Here is a 15904-nt window from a genome sequence, read left to right as displayed (position 1 = left end):
ATGTTTTCTGTAGACCAGATAACCAACAACAGCAGCAACAAGAAGTACAACAGAAACAATCAGACCAACGATGAGTCCAACAGATCCATCCACTCTGAGTCCTGCTGTCTGACCTGCAGGTGAGAAACAGGTGTGAGGTGTCAGCTGTCAGGTAGGTGATGAGTGAAGAACAGAACAGAATCCATTTCCTCTTCAAACTGCTGTCAGACATTATCTACTGCACTCTGATCACATCACTCAGACCAGCTGCTTTCTACAAAGTCTCATCAACAACATCTTTAGAAACAAACATCAACAACCAGGAAGCAGCTTCACCTCTGATCACACACACACACTCAACTCTACTCACTCACCTGAAACAGTCAGGCTGACATTGTTGATGATCTCCCATGAAATTGTCCCTCCGTTAAAGATATTACAATTGTATGATCCACCATCAGCAGTCGTCACATTCTTCAGAACCAGAGACACTTTTTCATTATTCATCTGTCTGTCCTGTAGATCCACCCGATTCTTAAAAGACTCATGCTGCTCTTCTGGATCCAGCTGCTCATCCCGGTACAAAAGCACATATTCCTTCCCAGGTCAGCTCTGCTCCACTTCACAGCTCTGATGGTTTTGTCTGATGGAACTCGACATGGTAGAACTACATTCTGTCCAGACTCAGCTGTAACAGTGTTCTGGGCTGAAAAAGGAAACAACACAGAGCAGAGAGGTTAAAGGTCAAAGTACAACTGTTCACTTCTACAGCAGCCAATCAGAGACAGGATCAGAGAACCAGTGAACCCCACTGAACCAAAGAAGAGGGAAAAAACCCCAAACTTCTTGTACTTTATTTTAGAAGAAAGTCGCCAAACCTTTGAATCTGTAAGTCAGATCAGACTCCTGTTTATACAAGCAGTTTTCAGTTCTCTCTTGGTAGTCTGGCTTCCTCCCACAGTCCAGAGACATGTAGTTCGTTGCGTAATAAGTATTAAATCATAGATATTATAGACATTTTTGAGGACACAGGAGAATCTGATGATCAGGCTCTTTGGAAAAGAGGAAGAAATAAGCAGATGTGGGTCATTCACTAAAAAGCATAGAGGATTGATTTATTTGTTTGTATGGGGAAAAACAGAAAGGAGTGGGTATTGATAACGTCTCTTGTGGCTCCTGTGGAGGTGGAAGTAGAACAGAAGCCACTTGACCTTAAGGTTGGGCGATGTGTGAAATTTTTCCAGCCAACAAGGGCGACTTTTTAAAGGGTGGAGCAACGTAATCATGCACAGACTGGTTTGCACGTTTAGAATTTATATATTTTGTTTGGAGGGAATATTTTACCTTCTTGTCTTGTTAGTTTCAGTATTAATATGGCTATTTTTTGAATTATTTATTCATATATTTATTTGAGCTGCGCCAAATCGCACTAAAGACTTAACTTTACATCTGAGATTTTTTTTTTTTAAATGTTTGCTGAAACAGACATTTAGATTTTGAACTTTCTTTTTGTCTAATTTCATATTTGTCGTTTAGTCAGTATATAAGAGAGATAAACACTGCAACCTTATTTGACCTCAAGGAAAGGAGTCATGGGTTTTGTTAAGATTCAAAATTAAGGGAGGGATACAGGAGGAAATCCAAGTAACACACTGATCCTGCCAGGTGGAGTCAAACGATGATTTTTAATGAACACACGCAGCGTGGGGAGATGTAATCTGTACGCAGACAGCATCAGATCTCCGCCCAGCAACTACACAACAATAGTTGTGTAGTTTTATAGTTTATAGTTTTATACCATCGAGGTATTTTTTTACTGACGCCCTCTCTACGTCATCCGATACAATACATGCATACGTCAAATCAAAACCACAATGACTTTTAACATAGTTTGAAAAGAACATTGTCGGCAGGTGCATCCTGTTACTCGTCCTGCCAGCGCTTATCTTCTGGAACATCAAGCTCAGTTCTGCAACAAACTGTCACATATGCAAACACAATTTTGCAGTTGCAAGCTAAATCTGACTAAACCTTCACCTATAAATGAGTCTAATTGCTATGTAGGTAGTGTGTGTCAGCCTCTGCTGCACTTTGTTTCACCTCTCACCTCACCAGCTAAACTTTGTAACCTTTACACCAGACAGAAGGCCAGCACGTACACAGCTGAAACTATATGTGTAATATGTTGAATAAATCTTTTAAGCAAGAACCACTACTAGAAACTTAATAAAAGAATATAAAAGTATAAAAAATAATAATGAACAACCTGATTATTCATCCAAACCGCTCCTCAGAATAACTTGCACTTACACTCTGCTTTTAGTTTCACTTTTGCAAGAGCACGCTCTGCAAACCTGCAGTTTCCTGTGTAGGAATGTTTAGCTTATTTTAGAGTTTAGACATGTAGGAATGTTTAGTTTGCTTTAGAGTTTAGACATGTGTTAGATAGAATGTAGAATTATTGTAGAGACACTGACACTGCCCTGGATATAAATAAAGGCCTGATTGTGTCATGAACTTAGGAGTAGATCTTAGGAGACCCTCCCCAGTTGAACTGTGAAAGTAAGACAAAGAGTTTATGCTGAGTGGAAATTCCCCAGAGGATACCTGTGTGGGGGTTCAATATTTAACTTGATAACTGTGGTCTGGAGGGGAGATGGTATTTGTGGCCCCTAGGAAGAGACACACACCCACAGTGTTTTAACTCATATACTCCCACACCTATATGCACACTCACGTGCACGCACATACCAGGTATGCACACACAGTCACTCATGAGCACTCACATAGACACGCGGGTACGCGCACACACAGGCACTCACGTGCTCGTGCACATAGACAGTTTCCAGCACACCGGGGGGATTTATGATGGGGTCGCCTCTATAAAGCTGGCTGTGACTAACAAAGGGGTGAAGATTGTTTCAGAGGGACACCAGCCTCGTCTTCCCTTCTAGAAGTGCATGCTTAAATGAAGATGAATAAGAGATGAATAAAGATTTTGTAAAAATAACTACTGAGTTCCGGTGCTATTTCTGGATCCCTCGACGAATAAAAGAATCGGGGTAAAACTGATTTCCCAACACCTGTCAAGACTTTTAGGTCCAGATTATATTCAAAGGTGAGCCTTTCATATAATGCAATGTAATCTGCCTATAAACATTTAAGATTATAAAAAGCATTCAAAAGCATTTAGGATTATAGATTCAACTCAACAGTTTAAAGTGGTTATAACTGGACTGGTAATGATGATTATAAAAATAGCAGCAAAATATCTTTCTAATCTCTACAGTTTCCACAGGGGACATTTTACCTGGTAACTGCGAGACAAAGAGAGCAAGGAGAGGTTGTTCTGGGTGAAAAGGTGAGAATACAGCAGTGAGACTGGACCTCTGTGCACAACAGTCTACCTGCCAGCTACACCACCTGAGACTCTGCTGAGCTCGCGAATAATGCTTCCTTCATTGTCTCCTTTAGCAGAGGAGACACTGGGAGCATCCTTAATGAAAGGAGAGGGTAAAGTGCAGCTACATGATTCCTGAAAACAAACCACCAGATCAAAGTGCATCTTCAGGACTTGGTAGTTTCACCCACCCCCACATTATAATTATTAATCAGTCTGATTGTCACGGTCTGGCTGGCAGACCGTGGGGAGATGGGGAAATAGGACCCAAACGCCGGACTCTTCAGTGCAACAGTGTTTATTTACAAGGTGGTGAAGTAAACAACAATAAATCCCCAGTTTCCCAGACTCCCGTGTAGTGTCTTCTTCCCAAAAGTCCTCTCTGCCCCAGTGTCCCTGCACTCCCCGTGCTCACTGCTCCTTCTCGTCCCACACTCTATGGGCTCAAAATGTGGTCATAAATATTTTGTACTTGTAAATCAGTTTGTGTCAGCCCTGACACAAAGTCAGGGCTGACCCGGGACCATTGCTGTGAGTCACAGTGCGCAGCATAAAGGTCCTTTCACATCGGACGCAGGATGTGCTGCTAATGCTAACTGCTAACTAAAAGCAAAGGATCCAGAATTTGTTGCGCTGGCTGCTGAGCTCTGTGGGTTTTTGCAGCAGCTCTACCTGTACTAGATGCACCTGCTCCTTGTCGTTTCTATCTCTGACTTTATGTCCTCTACAAGAGTTTCTGTTTTTGTTGCTAGTTCTTCAAATGTTCAATAAAAACATGTATGCTAATTCATGACGAAGAAAGCTTTGTAATGAAGACTGTCATTTCCAAAACAATGCCCCCCGCGGTCCGCAGCGCTGTATTAAACAGTAGACCTGTGACACAAAAAAATCACCAAACTCGGACGACCACAGACTGTTTTCCTTCGTGGTGATGAAGGAAAACGCTGGGCTGGCATATAAAAGGGCATTTATTCCCTTCAAAGACCTGCAGTTCAAAAAAAGCGCCCCTCCGACAGCCAAACCCATCTGTTCTCTGATTGGATTGTTACATTTGTGATTGACATGACATTGACCAATCAGATGAAAGGAAGAAAAATAGGGTCAAAATTCGTACTTGTGACTTGCAGGGGGGTTTTTGGCTAAGTCCGCACACAAATCTTTTTTTTTTTTTTTTTTTTTACACATACAAAACTGATTTACAAGTACAAAATATTTATGACCACATTTTGAGCCCATAACACTCCTCCTGAGGGGAAAACAATAGAGGCAGTCGTTACACACTTATCCCAGCAGGCATACACTCACACTTGACTGTGCTTGAAGACTGACGTGTAGTCAAACGCAATAATCCAGCGTCGGTGGAAGCTCCATCGCTCATCTAAATAGCTCCCCCGATGAGCCCAGATGAGGAGCAGGTGTGCGGCAAGGACTTCGGGTGTGGCCAGCCCTCAAGTCAGGCCACGCCCCCAGGGCTGAAGGTGCCTGTAACTTGGCCACAGAAGAAAGGCAATACACACACACACACACACACACACACACACCTGCCTACATACAGATGCGCACAGGGGCAGTGCAAACAACACACCAAATAATAATAACAATAACAACAACAACAACAACCACCAACAAACAACAACAGTCATAGTCCCCACTGCCCACGGACCCCGAGTCCCCAGAGCCGGGTCCGTGACAGTACCCCTCTAAGGGTCGGCTCCCGACGACCCAAAACAAAAAACAAACAAAAAAAAACCACAACACAACCACCCCAGGGTGGGCGGAGGGCCGGAACCAACCCCAAATGACCAAACTGTCAAACTCAAAAGTCCCAGAGGCTCAACCGCGACTCCAGCAGAGGCACAAAACAGTTCAATAACCCCCCAAAATTATGGTGCAAGAAAAACAGTTCAGGCGACCAATAACTATAACACAAGAGTTCAGGTGGCCTACCTCGGGTCCCGTGATAGCAACAGAATACTTCAGGCGGCCTGCCACTGGTGCAATGGCGGCGGCGCTGCAGCTCCAGCGGGCGGCCACGGGCCCGGTGGCAGCAGTGTGACAGCTCCGGTGGCCTGCCACAGACCCGGTGGCGTTGCAGCTCCGGCAGGCGGCCACGGGTCCAGTGGCGGCGGCGTTGCAGCTCTGGTGAGCGACGTAGAATGGCCCATAATCCCCGACGTGCTGGATGTAGACAGCGTGGCGGGCGCGCTGGACGTGGACAGCGAGCTCCGGCGCTCTCTCCTGCGGCTCCCGCTCGCCGAGCTCCGGCGCTCTCTCCTGCGGCTCGGGCAGCGCGAGCTCCTCCCACTTGCCGAGCTCCTGCTCGGCCAAGGCAGGTCCGGGCGGCGACGTAGCAGCCGGCGAAGAAGATGGCAGAAGGGTGACTGCAGGCGGATGAGATGACGGCGGCGCTACAACTGCAGATGGTGAAGCAGCAAGTGGTGTGGACACCTCAGACCGAGGTGATGTTACATGCGCTGTCGGATGGCTTACGGCAGCGTCATCGTCCACTGCAGGCACACAAACAGATGGTGAGGGAAATGAAAAATTGTCCGTATTACTCACCACAGCCGGCTCTTGAGACGTCCGTGGAATAGGCTGCGGTGAGGAACACCGGCAGCGCGAACGTCGTTTCTGTGTAGACGTCGGGGCTGGCCTGTCAGGCTGAGGTTCCACCAGCCGGCCGGGCAGGAGAGCAGCTGTGTCGTTTTGTACTGCCGGTCCTTTGTCTGCTGACTCTGCTGATGCCGCGGGGGTGAGTGGAGATGTGGTGAGATGCAGAGGGCATGGGAACTGTTTCCCCCACAATACAGGGTCCAACAAGTGAGCCGCAAGCGACTGTGGGGAAACTATCCACCTATGAAACAAAAACCAGGCAGCAAGGGATCCCAGCGAGGTCGCCACATCCTCCTCGCCCGGACAGCCCAAACCAAACAACTCAAAGCTGGAACTTGCCCTCAGCATGATTACAGTTTGAATTAGTTTTTTAATGTCCAAAAAGCTCACAGAAAAGGTGGTGGATGACAGGAAAGTATCAAAAAATACGACCTGTATGTGTCTCTGATGTGGATCTGCCGCCTGGATAATGCTCCGACAGTAATTCCAGAGCTGGGCGAGCAACTCCTCCTGTGAGACGGTCCTTGAGTCCGCTGGGCCCATAATGGCTGAATTATTCTGTCACGGTCTGGCTGGCAGACCGTGGGGAGATGGGGAAATAGGACCCAAACGCCGGACTCTTCAGTGCAACAGTGTTTATTTACAAGGTGGTGAAGTAAACAACAATAAATCCCCAGTTTCCCAGACTCCCGTGTAGTGTCTTCTTCCCAAAAGTCCCCGTGTAGTGCTCTCTGCCCCAGTGTCCCTGCACTCCCCGTGCTCACTGCTCCTTCTCGTCCCACACTCCTCCTGAGGGAAAAACAATAGAGGCAGCCGTTACACACTTATCCCAGCAGGCATACACTCACACTTGACTGTGCTTGAAGACTGACGTGTAGTCAAACGCAATAATCCAGCGTCGGTGGAAGCTCCATCGCTCATCTAAATAGCTCCCCCGATGAGCCCAGATGAGGAGCAGGTGTGCGGCAAGGACTTCGGGTGTGGCCAGTCCTCAAGTCAGGCCACAGCCCCAGGGCTAAAGGTGCCTGTAACTTGGCCACAGAAGAAAGGCAATACACACACACACATACCTGCCTACATACAGATGCGCACAGGGGCAGTGCAGACAACACACCAAATAATAATAATAATAATAATAATAATAATAATAATAACAACAACAACAACAGTCATAGTCCCCACTGCCCAAGGACCCCAAGTCCCCAGAGCCGGGTCCGTGGTCACATTTTCACATATCAAAGCAGCATCTTTACATGAATCCTTCAGTAATTCTAAAGATGAGAAAAAAGACTTTAATTCAATCTTCAACGCACTTAGGGAAGGTCTTTTATTTTGCCATTTACACTTATGGGTGTGGTATTTGCCCATAATTATTACCATATTGTGAAGCATGACAAGTTCCTTAGATGGAACATCAGTGAGTCAGTGGGGTCATCCCATCTAGTCTTACACTCAACCAGTTTACCAAATCCTGCCAGAAGGTAGTCGTTACTGAACAGGAAAAAAATAAATGATCAATACTTTCTTCATTTTGTGAACAACATCCACATGGCTCCACCTCAAACCCAAACCTTTTTTTAAGTATTTCTGCTGCTGGGTAATATCCATTAATTATTTTAAATTGCATTTCTTTGACTTTTTGGGGGGAAGGCCATTTCAAAAAATGTGTATATTTGTTTGTTACTTTAACATTACTCCCTTTTAATTTTGTGTCACTGTTAAAATCGTGAAATAATATATTTTTAAATATTGTGTTTATGATTTTATTATTACACTTTTTATTAGTTAAAGGAAAGTGATTTAGCTGTAAAGAAGGTAAACTAATTTGCCCCTTAGAGTAATATAAATAGCCTTGTATCAAACTTAACAAAGGTAAGGGGATCGCATTACAAACCTTGTTATATTCTCTAAGGGGACACTGAATGTTAAACTTGGCATTGAAAACACCCATTGGGAGAAACTGCCCCTTCTCATCAAGTAAATCTGTTATAAAGATGATGTTTTTGTCAGAATATCATAAGCAAGTCTTGTCTTATTGAAGATGGTTTTTGCCCATAACTTCACGCCCTATTGTCTGTGAAGGTTCTCAGTCATCCAGGTCATCGTAGTCAAAGGAGTTTGCAAAGAAAAGCGTCTGGACTTCTTTAAGTTGCTTGAAGACGTTTCACCTCTCATCCGAGAAGCTTCTTCAGTTCTAAGGTCAAATGGCCGAGAGTCCCAGATTTAAACCCAGTGGGAGTTTCCCCCCAAAGAGGGACAAAGGACCCCCTGGTGATCCTCTAATCACATGAGCCAAGGTGTGAAAGCGGGTGTGGGACCTAATCAGCCAGGGTTTCGGGTGAGCTCATTGTGAAACCTGGCCCCACCTTGTCATGTGAATTCCTGAGGTCAGATGGCCCAGGATGTGAGTGGGCGTTAAGGCGTCTGGGGAGGGAACTCAAAACTGGATTATAGATGGCAGACGGTTGGTGTCGTAAACCACCGCCTCTGTTCAAAGATGGTCGCTCACAGTGGACATAGATGGCCTCTTTCACTCCTCTTTCAAACCATCTGTCCTCTCTGTCCAAAATGTGAACATTGGCATCCTCGAAAGAGTGACCTTTATCCTTAAGATGCAGATGGACTGCTGAGTCTGGTCCTGTGGAGGTGGCTCTTCTATGTTGTGCCATGCGCTTGTGAAGTGGCTGTTTGGTCTCTCCAATGTAGAGGTCTGGGCATTCCTCGCTGCACTGTACAGCATACACCACGTTGTTCAGTCTGTGTTTTGGAGTTTTGTCTTTCGGGTGAACCAGTTTCTGTCTGAGTGTGTTGCTGGGTCTGAAGTACACTGGGATGTCGTGCTTGGAGAAAACTCTCCTGAGTTTCTCTGATACACCGGCTACGTAGGGGATGACAACGTTGTTGCGTCTGTCTTTCTTATCCTCCCTCGCTGGTGTAGGATAAGAAAGACAGACGCAACAACGGATAAGAAAGACAGACTTCTACGGGGATTTAACAATAGTTACGCAAAACGGAGCGTGCCCGCTCCGACCGGCTTTAAAGGGTTAAACAGCTTTAGATTCATGGCCTGTTTATGGAGGTTTTAGACATTTAACTTCCTCTTTTTTTTTTAGCAGCCCTCTGATGAAACACCTGCAACTTTCTTCCCCCAGACACAGAAAAATGGAGTTTCTTTAGTTTCTGTTTAAACCACAAACAGCTCAGAGAGTAACGGTCACTATGTGCAGAGTGAAGCTTTAAAGAGACACATTTCATGTTTCAAACTCACATATATGTATGACAGCAAGTGCAATTTTCCCAATGTAACAAAGTATTTGTATAGTACTTATTCTATTGTCTATAGTATTCTTTCTATTTTGCATAGTATGTTATTCTGTTTATCCTAATCTATTTTATAGTTTTTTTCTATTGTTTTTACTGCTCTTGTACTTGAATTCAGCCTGATTTGTTTTTCATGTCTTCTCCTCCATCATCAGTTATCAGGAGAGCAGACAGTCAAAGTACAAGAATTCAAACAAACACAGAGATTCTACTTACAGAGCAGACACAGCACAGATGTTTCCTTCATCGTCCTTCTCACTCATTTGAGCTTTTTTCATTTCTGTCACTGACACCAAGTAAAGCCCGCCTTCTTCCTCTGAGCATGTATTCTTCCCCCATTCATACAAACAGTGGCTGATCACTAACTTCATTAAGATTCATGTGATGAAGCTATTCTAATATGGGTTAGAATATTAGAATAGCTATGAGCACACCGACACTATTTTCTCCTTATTTTGCCTCCAATCAGTTACACATTCTTTAAAATGTGATCTTGAGCAACGGTTCTCCAGGATGAAGGTTTGTCTCTGGACTTTGGCTCCTTCCCACACATTTTAACACAGTCCTAGTACCTGATCCATGAATCATTCAGGCATAAAAATTCAAATTGAAAACAATTTTTCAATTAAGCAAATGACCAACGTTAAACTGTAACTTTAGAGACTTTATTACAAGAAATCTGTCCCAACAACACATTTGTTTCCATTTCTTTAGTTAGATTTGGGAAACCTGCCAAAGATAACACAGTTTGACAGACAGAATAACAGAACTGCACCAACTATCTGATTCTTTAACGGATATCTTAAAAGTTGGAGTATCTCAGTGTGCAGTGGGTCCTTAAAAATCTGACTAAACTGGACAAGTGAATGAGGAAAGACGAAGTATCAGGGCTAAAAAGCAAAACAAAACAACTATCTGCAGCAGATAAACAGTCTGTGAAAGTCATGTCCTGAAGAAACAGGACCTGAGAGATGCATCTGGTCCTTCAGTTGATTCATCTACTGTTCACTGAAGTCTCATCAGTGAACAGTTTCATGTTGTGGAGTTTCATTTCAGTCGCTGTTGATGATCTAGTTAAAACTGATGAGTCCCCCATGCAGTACCTCCTGTAAACACACTGTTAATGTTGTTAAAGCATATTTGGATGGAACAGCACACAGTTGACTATCAGTCATGGACAGTTGTTACAGTAAGAAGCTACTTTGTATTTAAAGAGATGGAAAAGCATTGGATCAGCTCCTCGTCGCCCTCTGCTGGTTACTTTATGAGTTGAGCCGTTTCATATAAAGTGATGCAAAGAAGTGTGACTCTCCAGTAAAGCATGATGAGAGTTGTTATCCACACATGGAGAAAACGTGGAACAGTGGTGAAGCATTATGGTTAGGAAAGTGTAGTGAAACAAGCCGTTGATGCTTGAGAATCTTCCAGTGTGACTGAACTCAGTTCTTCAAAGATCAGCGTGACATTGATCAGTGCAGGTTATCACAAATACTTGACGGTTGTTCTTGCTGCCAACAAACTGGCACAACCAGTTACTCAGTTCAGGAGGTATTTACTGTTTCCCAGCACTACATTTATATACAGCATGTTGGTGCACAACAGTCTGGCACAGGAAGCAGAATATTCTCAGTCTGCAGGTCTCATGTAACAGCTGCACTCTGCAGAAAAACTGAGACAATCACTGCTCTGTGCTCCCATTGGTCAACTGCACATGACTGAGGGAAGCATAATAAAAAAAAACAAGTACAATAATAATAATAAAAGAACAAAAACATGTCGGTGCTTGTTTTGAGACGTGAGGAATTCCCATTTTTCCTCCTATGCATATGTGGCTATGTGTTCCTCTGGTAACAGTTTTTGACTTAAAGAAATTTGATCAATTTAAAGAGAGAAACTCAGGCAGCAACTGTGAACTTTCAGTATCACAGGCATTAATAACACCTCCCAACACTTCGAGAGGCCACATCGTAGCTTCTATATACAAGTTTACAGCAGACGCATAAATTAAGCAGTAGCTTGGTTAAATTTTGATCAAATGACATAGTAAGTATGAGGTCTTTTTTTTTAATAAGGCAGTGCCTCTCAGCTCTCCTCCTCAGAATTTTTGTCTACTGGCTTTAATATGTTTAAAGCCAGTAGACAAAAATTAGGAAGGGATATTTTTCCCTTCGTACTATGAATATTTTTAAGGTTACAGGCCCAAAGGGTTTTTAAACCATCGTTGTTATTGAAAAATATTTAATGTGTTACTGTAGGCGTTTTCAACAAACATCAGTTTTTAAACTGTGTTTTCATTTTAGGGTTTTTTAAACCTTGTGATGGTCGTCAGGAGACTTATAGTGCCTAAGTCTGAATCTCAGCATCATTAGTGCAGTAAATGCAAAGAAAGATCCCAAAACAACACAAAAGAAAACCTGAAACAATCCCACCAATAAATGACAGACCGATTTTAAGTCCAACAGGGATATCCTTTATCCCTCCATCCTCCGTGTCTCCCTGGTGACCTGCAGGAGAGAAACAGGAGGGTGTCAGCATTCATGATGAGTGAAGAACAGAAGAGAATCTAATCCAACGACAGGAAGCAGCTTCAACTCTGCTCACTCACCTGGAGGAAGAACACTCATGTTGACGGTTCCCATGATCTCCAATGATGCTGATTCTCCCACAATGACACGACACTCGTATGTTCCAGCATCATTAATCGTCACATCCTTCAGAATCAAAGACACGTCTCCATCCTTCATCTGTCTGTCCTGCAGATCCACCCGGTTCTTAAAAGATGGATGCTGGCTTGTTTGATCAAACAGCTCATCTCGGTACAAAAGCACATATTTATCTCCCAGGTCAGCTCTGCTCCACTTCACAGCTCTGATGGTTTTGCCTTGTGGAGCTCGACATGTCAGAGTGACGTTCTTCTGTCCAGACTCAGCTGTGATGGTTGTCTGGTCTGAAAGAGGAAACAACACACAGCAAAAAGGTTAAAGTACAACTGTTCACTTCTACAGCAGCCAATCAGAGAGAGGATCAGACACCAGTAAGCTCTGCTGACACAGAGGACAGAAAAAAACAAAAAAAAACAACACTTCTTGGACTTTATTTTGGGCAAAAGTCACCAAACCTTTGATGCAGTTTATCAGGTTTGACTCCTGTTTGTAATCACTGTTTATGTCCTTGTGTCTTATGAAAGTACCGAAAGAGTTATGGATCTCCCAGCTGAATAAGACAGCTAGCATATAGATAGTGAAGGTGTGGAGAAGGGAAAATACAGAGCAAGACTAAGGTGAGATATCATTTATCAATTATTAATGTCCTGTCAGTATGTGGGAGCTGAATCTTCAGCCTGCTCCTGCAGATACTCCAAAGTCAGCGAGAGCAGTGATTCAGGTCAGACACACAGAGAGCAAAGAGGAGCGAGATTTAAAACTGAGCGTGTTGGGAAAGAAGAAACAAGAAAAAACTGGAAAAACAAGCTGTATGCTGAATTTCAAAGATACTGGACATTAGAAAGCTGAGTGCAGAATTTATAAAATGAGGATCTGCTAAAATGATTATTTTCAGCCTTTTCCACTGTGGAGGACAAACACACAGGCCTGTGTTCTCACAAGTTGTACTAAATGTATAAAAAAAAAAAAATACTGAATAAAACGTTTAACTAAAAATAAAATTTATAGTTCAGTGTTGAATATTAAATAAAATATAGTATATAAAAGTGTATTTGAATGGTGAGATGCACCACAGAGTCTGAGAGGCTAACTGTGTCCCACAGGCCTGAATGTGAGCTTGAAGCCATTATTGTTGTTATAATGTTTTCATCAGATCACAAACAATACTTACTTCAGCAGGATTTTTATATTTGAATTTTTATCATTTGTCCCAAAGATGTTTAAATGGAAGCCAAAAATATCCAAAAGTTTATTTTACTTTCAGTTTGTTGATCCTGTTTGGACTCAAACATCTGTACTTGGTGAGTTTGCCTACATGAGTGAGGTGACCTTTAAGTCTCTCCAGCCATAATCAAAACTGTCTGAATTCTCTAAATAGTAAAAAAGGAGCTTCGAGCTTTATTATGTCCTTTAGCAGAGACGACAAAGTTTTAATTATGTGTTATTATTTTAATTGAGGTGTTTCTTTTATTTATTTATATTTTACTCTGATGTATTTGATCCTGTGTTCAGCACTTCTGTGAGATGTTTAAGTCCTTCGTAAATAAAGTTGGCTTCATGATGATTGAACATCATATTTCCCATCACATTCCTCCTGTTTGTTGCTGTGCTGCAGTTTTTACGATGATGTCATACGTTTCTTCCTCTTTAAAATCACGACCTTTACAATGAAGGGAAACTTTCACTGTTTCTGCTCCATCGGGATCAGGTGGAACACGGTGGGCGGAGTCTACAGTCAGCAGGTCAGCTGTTGAGTTTGTAAACTGGTTTGATTTGTTTTCATACAGAGAAAAGGCGTCGCTACAAACCACGTGAGAACGCTCAGTCCGCTCATTGGTCAGACTCACAGAAGTAGTAAAGAGTGCCGTGTGAGAAAACCGCAAGTCGTTTCAGGGCTGGTTGCTGACCCACACAGACATTTGCACATCTGTACTTCCTTCCTGTATTGAGAATATAAAGCACACATAACTACGGGACGTTTTTAACCCAAACTTGTAACGCGCCCCTGGCAGCTGGTTGGGATCACGTTCACACCATAAACAAACCCCACCGAGACCCTCTGGAGGAGGCGGTCTCGGTGGGGTTGTTGCGGTCCACACCTGAGTGTGATTACTGTGTTCACACCTGCACAAACCAACCGAACCAAACAGGAAAACAAGCCTGAACACCCCAAGCCACACCCACATGATTTATAAACCTGTCACATTCTCTGATCTGCTCCTCATAAAGTCTCCTGCACACCCCCAAAGGTTGATTCTGTTCACCTGGACGTAGCGTTTTCAGTAGGAGAAACATTTCGTCACTCATCCAAGTGACTTCTTCAGTCTCGACTGGCTGCAGGTTTCCCCAAACCTTATAAACAGTACGCTTGCATAGTGCCTGAAACCAGCCCACTGAAGGAACAATGGGCTGTGAGGTCAGTTCCTTCATCATTAATGTGCAAGATCTCCTGCACACCTTTCCTTTACCTTGTGACGTCATATATGGTGGTCTGGATGAAGTGACAGGAAAGGAGGGCAGAGGGGCTTTTTGTTTACCAGACCGAACCCCTGCCTCGTAGCTCAGGTGTCCTGAGACAGCTTCCACAAGCTGCGTATACTCTTTTTAAAATAAATCTATCCTTCTAAAAATAAAACAGTATATTTCGGTCTAACCGTTTTAGTCCACTACGAGGACATAATGCACAGGCTGGATCTCGGGGGGATCTGACAGTTTCACAGTAAAGGAGAGCGATGTTCATGTAGAAAAAGGAAGTAGTACCTGAAGGAGCGCTCACCTGAGGAAGCCAAATCCACGACACAGACGAACAGCAGAGCCACGCAGAGACACGCTGATGTTAACAGAGTCATTCTAGTTTAACTCGGTATACGTCTAAAATATACCGGGAAAACACGACCTGTTTGGTCCTTTTTGGTGCAGGTATAAACAGAGGGAAACTAATTAACGCCAACCTACTAATCAGTGTGGTTTTGAGCTGTTTAACGCCGCATCACAGTGACGTCACTGTGATGCGGCGTACGTCACTGCCGAGGTGCGAGGAAATGTTTTCAGCGTGAATTAGAATCTTGAGCAGTACTTTTAAAACCACAGCTTAAAATCCATCTGAATGAAGCACAAACTGAGTGTCTTTATAACAGGAGTGTTCATGTGTTCATTCGGTAATTTATATAAAATATCGTCGTCCTACATTCTACTCTGAGTCTTTAAATCTGCTGGAAACACAACACACAAAGAAAACCTGCTCAGCCTGCTGAGAGCACGCCCTCGTTTTAGGTTTGACAGCATTTCTACTCGATGATGACTTCAGCGTGAACTGAGGCTGCAGTTTGGGGAAGGCCTCAGAGGGTGGCTGCCCCCGGCCGGGCAGATCCTCATGTACATATGAGAAGTGAATGAATTAAGGGAGGGGCACGAAAACAAGAACAAACAGCGTGTAGTGACGGGGGTCGTATATAGAGAGGGAACCAGAAGTGAGCCGAATAATGGGCACGCCATGCAAGCAGTCAGATACAAAGACAGACATCATACCATTTAGTTTGTTTCTTTTACAAAACAAAAAACAAACAAACAAAAAGTAACAGCTCAGTGTTGAATAATAATAATAATAAAAATGTATCTGAATGGAGAGATGCACCACAGAATCATGGCTCAGTGTCTGAGAGTCTGACTGAGGCCCACAGGCATAAATGTTTCTGTGGGACTTAAAGCCATTACTGTTGTTATAATGTTGATAATTCCATCAGATCATAAACAATATAACAATATTTATTTTAAAGCATTTTTATGTTTAAAAATAAATGGTTAATCCAGCTGGTATGGAGGTGAAAATGGACTTCTCAAGGTAGTGTAATGAGCTCCTTACTCTTTTTAATGATGGTTAAAGATAATTATGAGGACGTGTAAAAGTCTGATGACACGGCCACTGAGA

General features: G+C 43.3%; 2 protein-coding genes across 6 annotated transcripts; both read right to left on the bottom strand.

The window, feature by feature from the left end:
- On the bottom strand, positions 1–9565 carry LOC120437549. Of its 4 annotated transcripts, XM_039608116.1 has the most exons (4): positions 6865–8166; positions 5327–6781; positions 354–685; positions 1–113 (listed from the first exon to the last, which is right to left on the bottom strand). In XM_039608116.1, exons 2-3 carry the CDS (start codon positions 6533–6535, stop codon positions 647–649), a joined length of 1248 nt encoding a protein of 415 aa, XP_039464050.1. In that variant the 5' UTR covers positions 6536–6781; positions 6865–8166; the 3' UTR covers positions 1–113; positions 354–646. The 4 variants fall into 4 exon arrangements, 3 of the variants coding, with proteins under 3 accessions (XP_039464050.1, XP_039464049.1, XP_039464048.1); XR_005611219.1 differs by lacking the exons at positions 5327–6781; positions 6865–8166 and adding an exon at positions 4685–5072; XM_039608115.1 differs by lacking the exons at positions 1–113; positions 354–685; positions 6865–8166 and adding an exon at positions 9530–9565 and having other exon boundaries at positions 5081–6781.
- A 391-nt stretch (positions 9566–9956) lies between these two features.
- LOC116333462 (programmed cell death 1 ligand 1-like) lies at positions 9957–14954 on the bottom strand. Of its 2 annotated transcripts, XM_039608127.1 has the most exons (4): positions 14753–14954; positions 11919–12260; positions 11758–11817; positions 9957–10430 (listed from the first exon to the last, which is right to left on the bottom strand). In XM_039608127.1, the coding sequence occupies exons 1-4, from the start codon at positions 14823–14825 to the stop codon at positions 10384–10386; spliced, it is 522 nt and encodes a 173-aa protein (XP_039464061.1). In that variant the 5' UTR covers positions 14826–14954; the 3' UTR covers positions 9957–10383. The 2 variants fall into 2 exon arrangements, with proteins under 2 accessions (XP_039464061.1, XP_039464060.1); XM_039608126.1 differs by having other exon boundaries at positions 9957–11817.
- Between the last annotated feature and the right edge of the window lie 950 nt (positions 14955–15904).

The sequence above is a fragment of the Oreochromis aureus genome, linkage group 3 (assembly GCF_013358895.1).
Source record: "Oreochromis aureus strain Israel breed Guangdong linkage group 3, ZZ_aureus, whole genome shotgun sequence".
NCBI lineage: Eukaryota > Metazoa > Chordata > Actinopteri > Cichliformes > Cichlidae > Oreochromis > Oreochromis aureus.
This window is presented reverse-complemented; position numbering and strand designations above follow the sequence as displayed.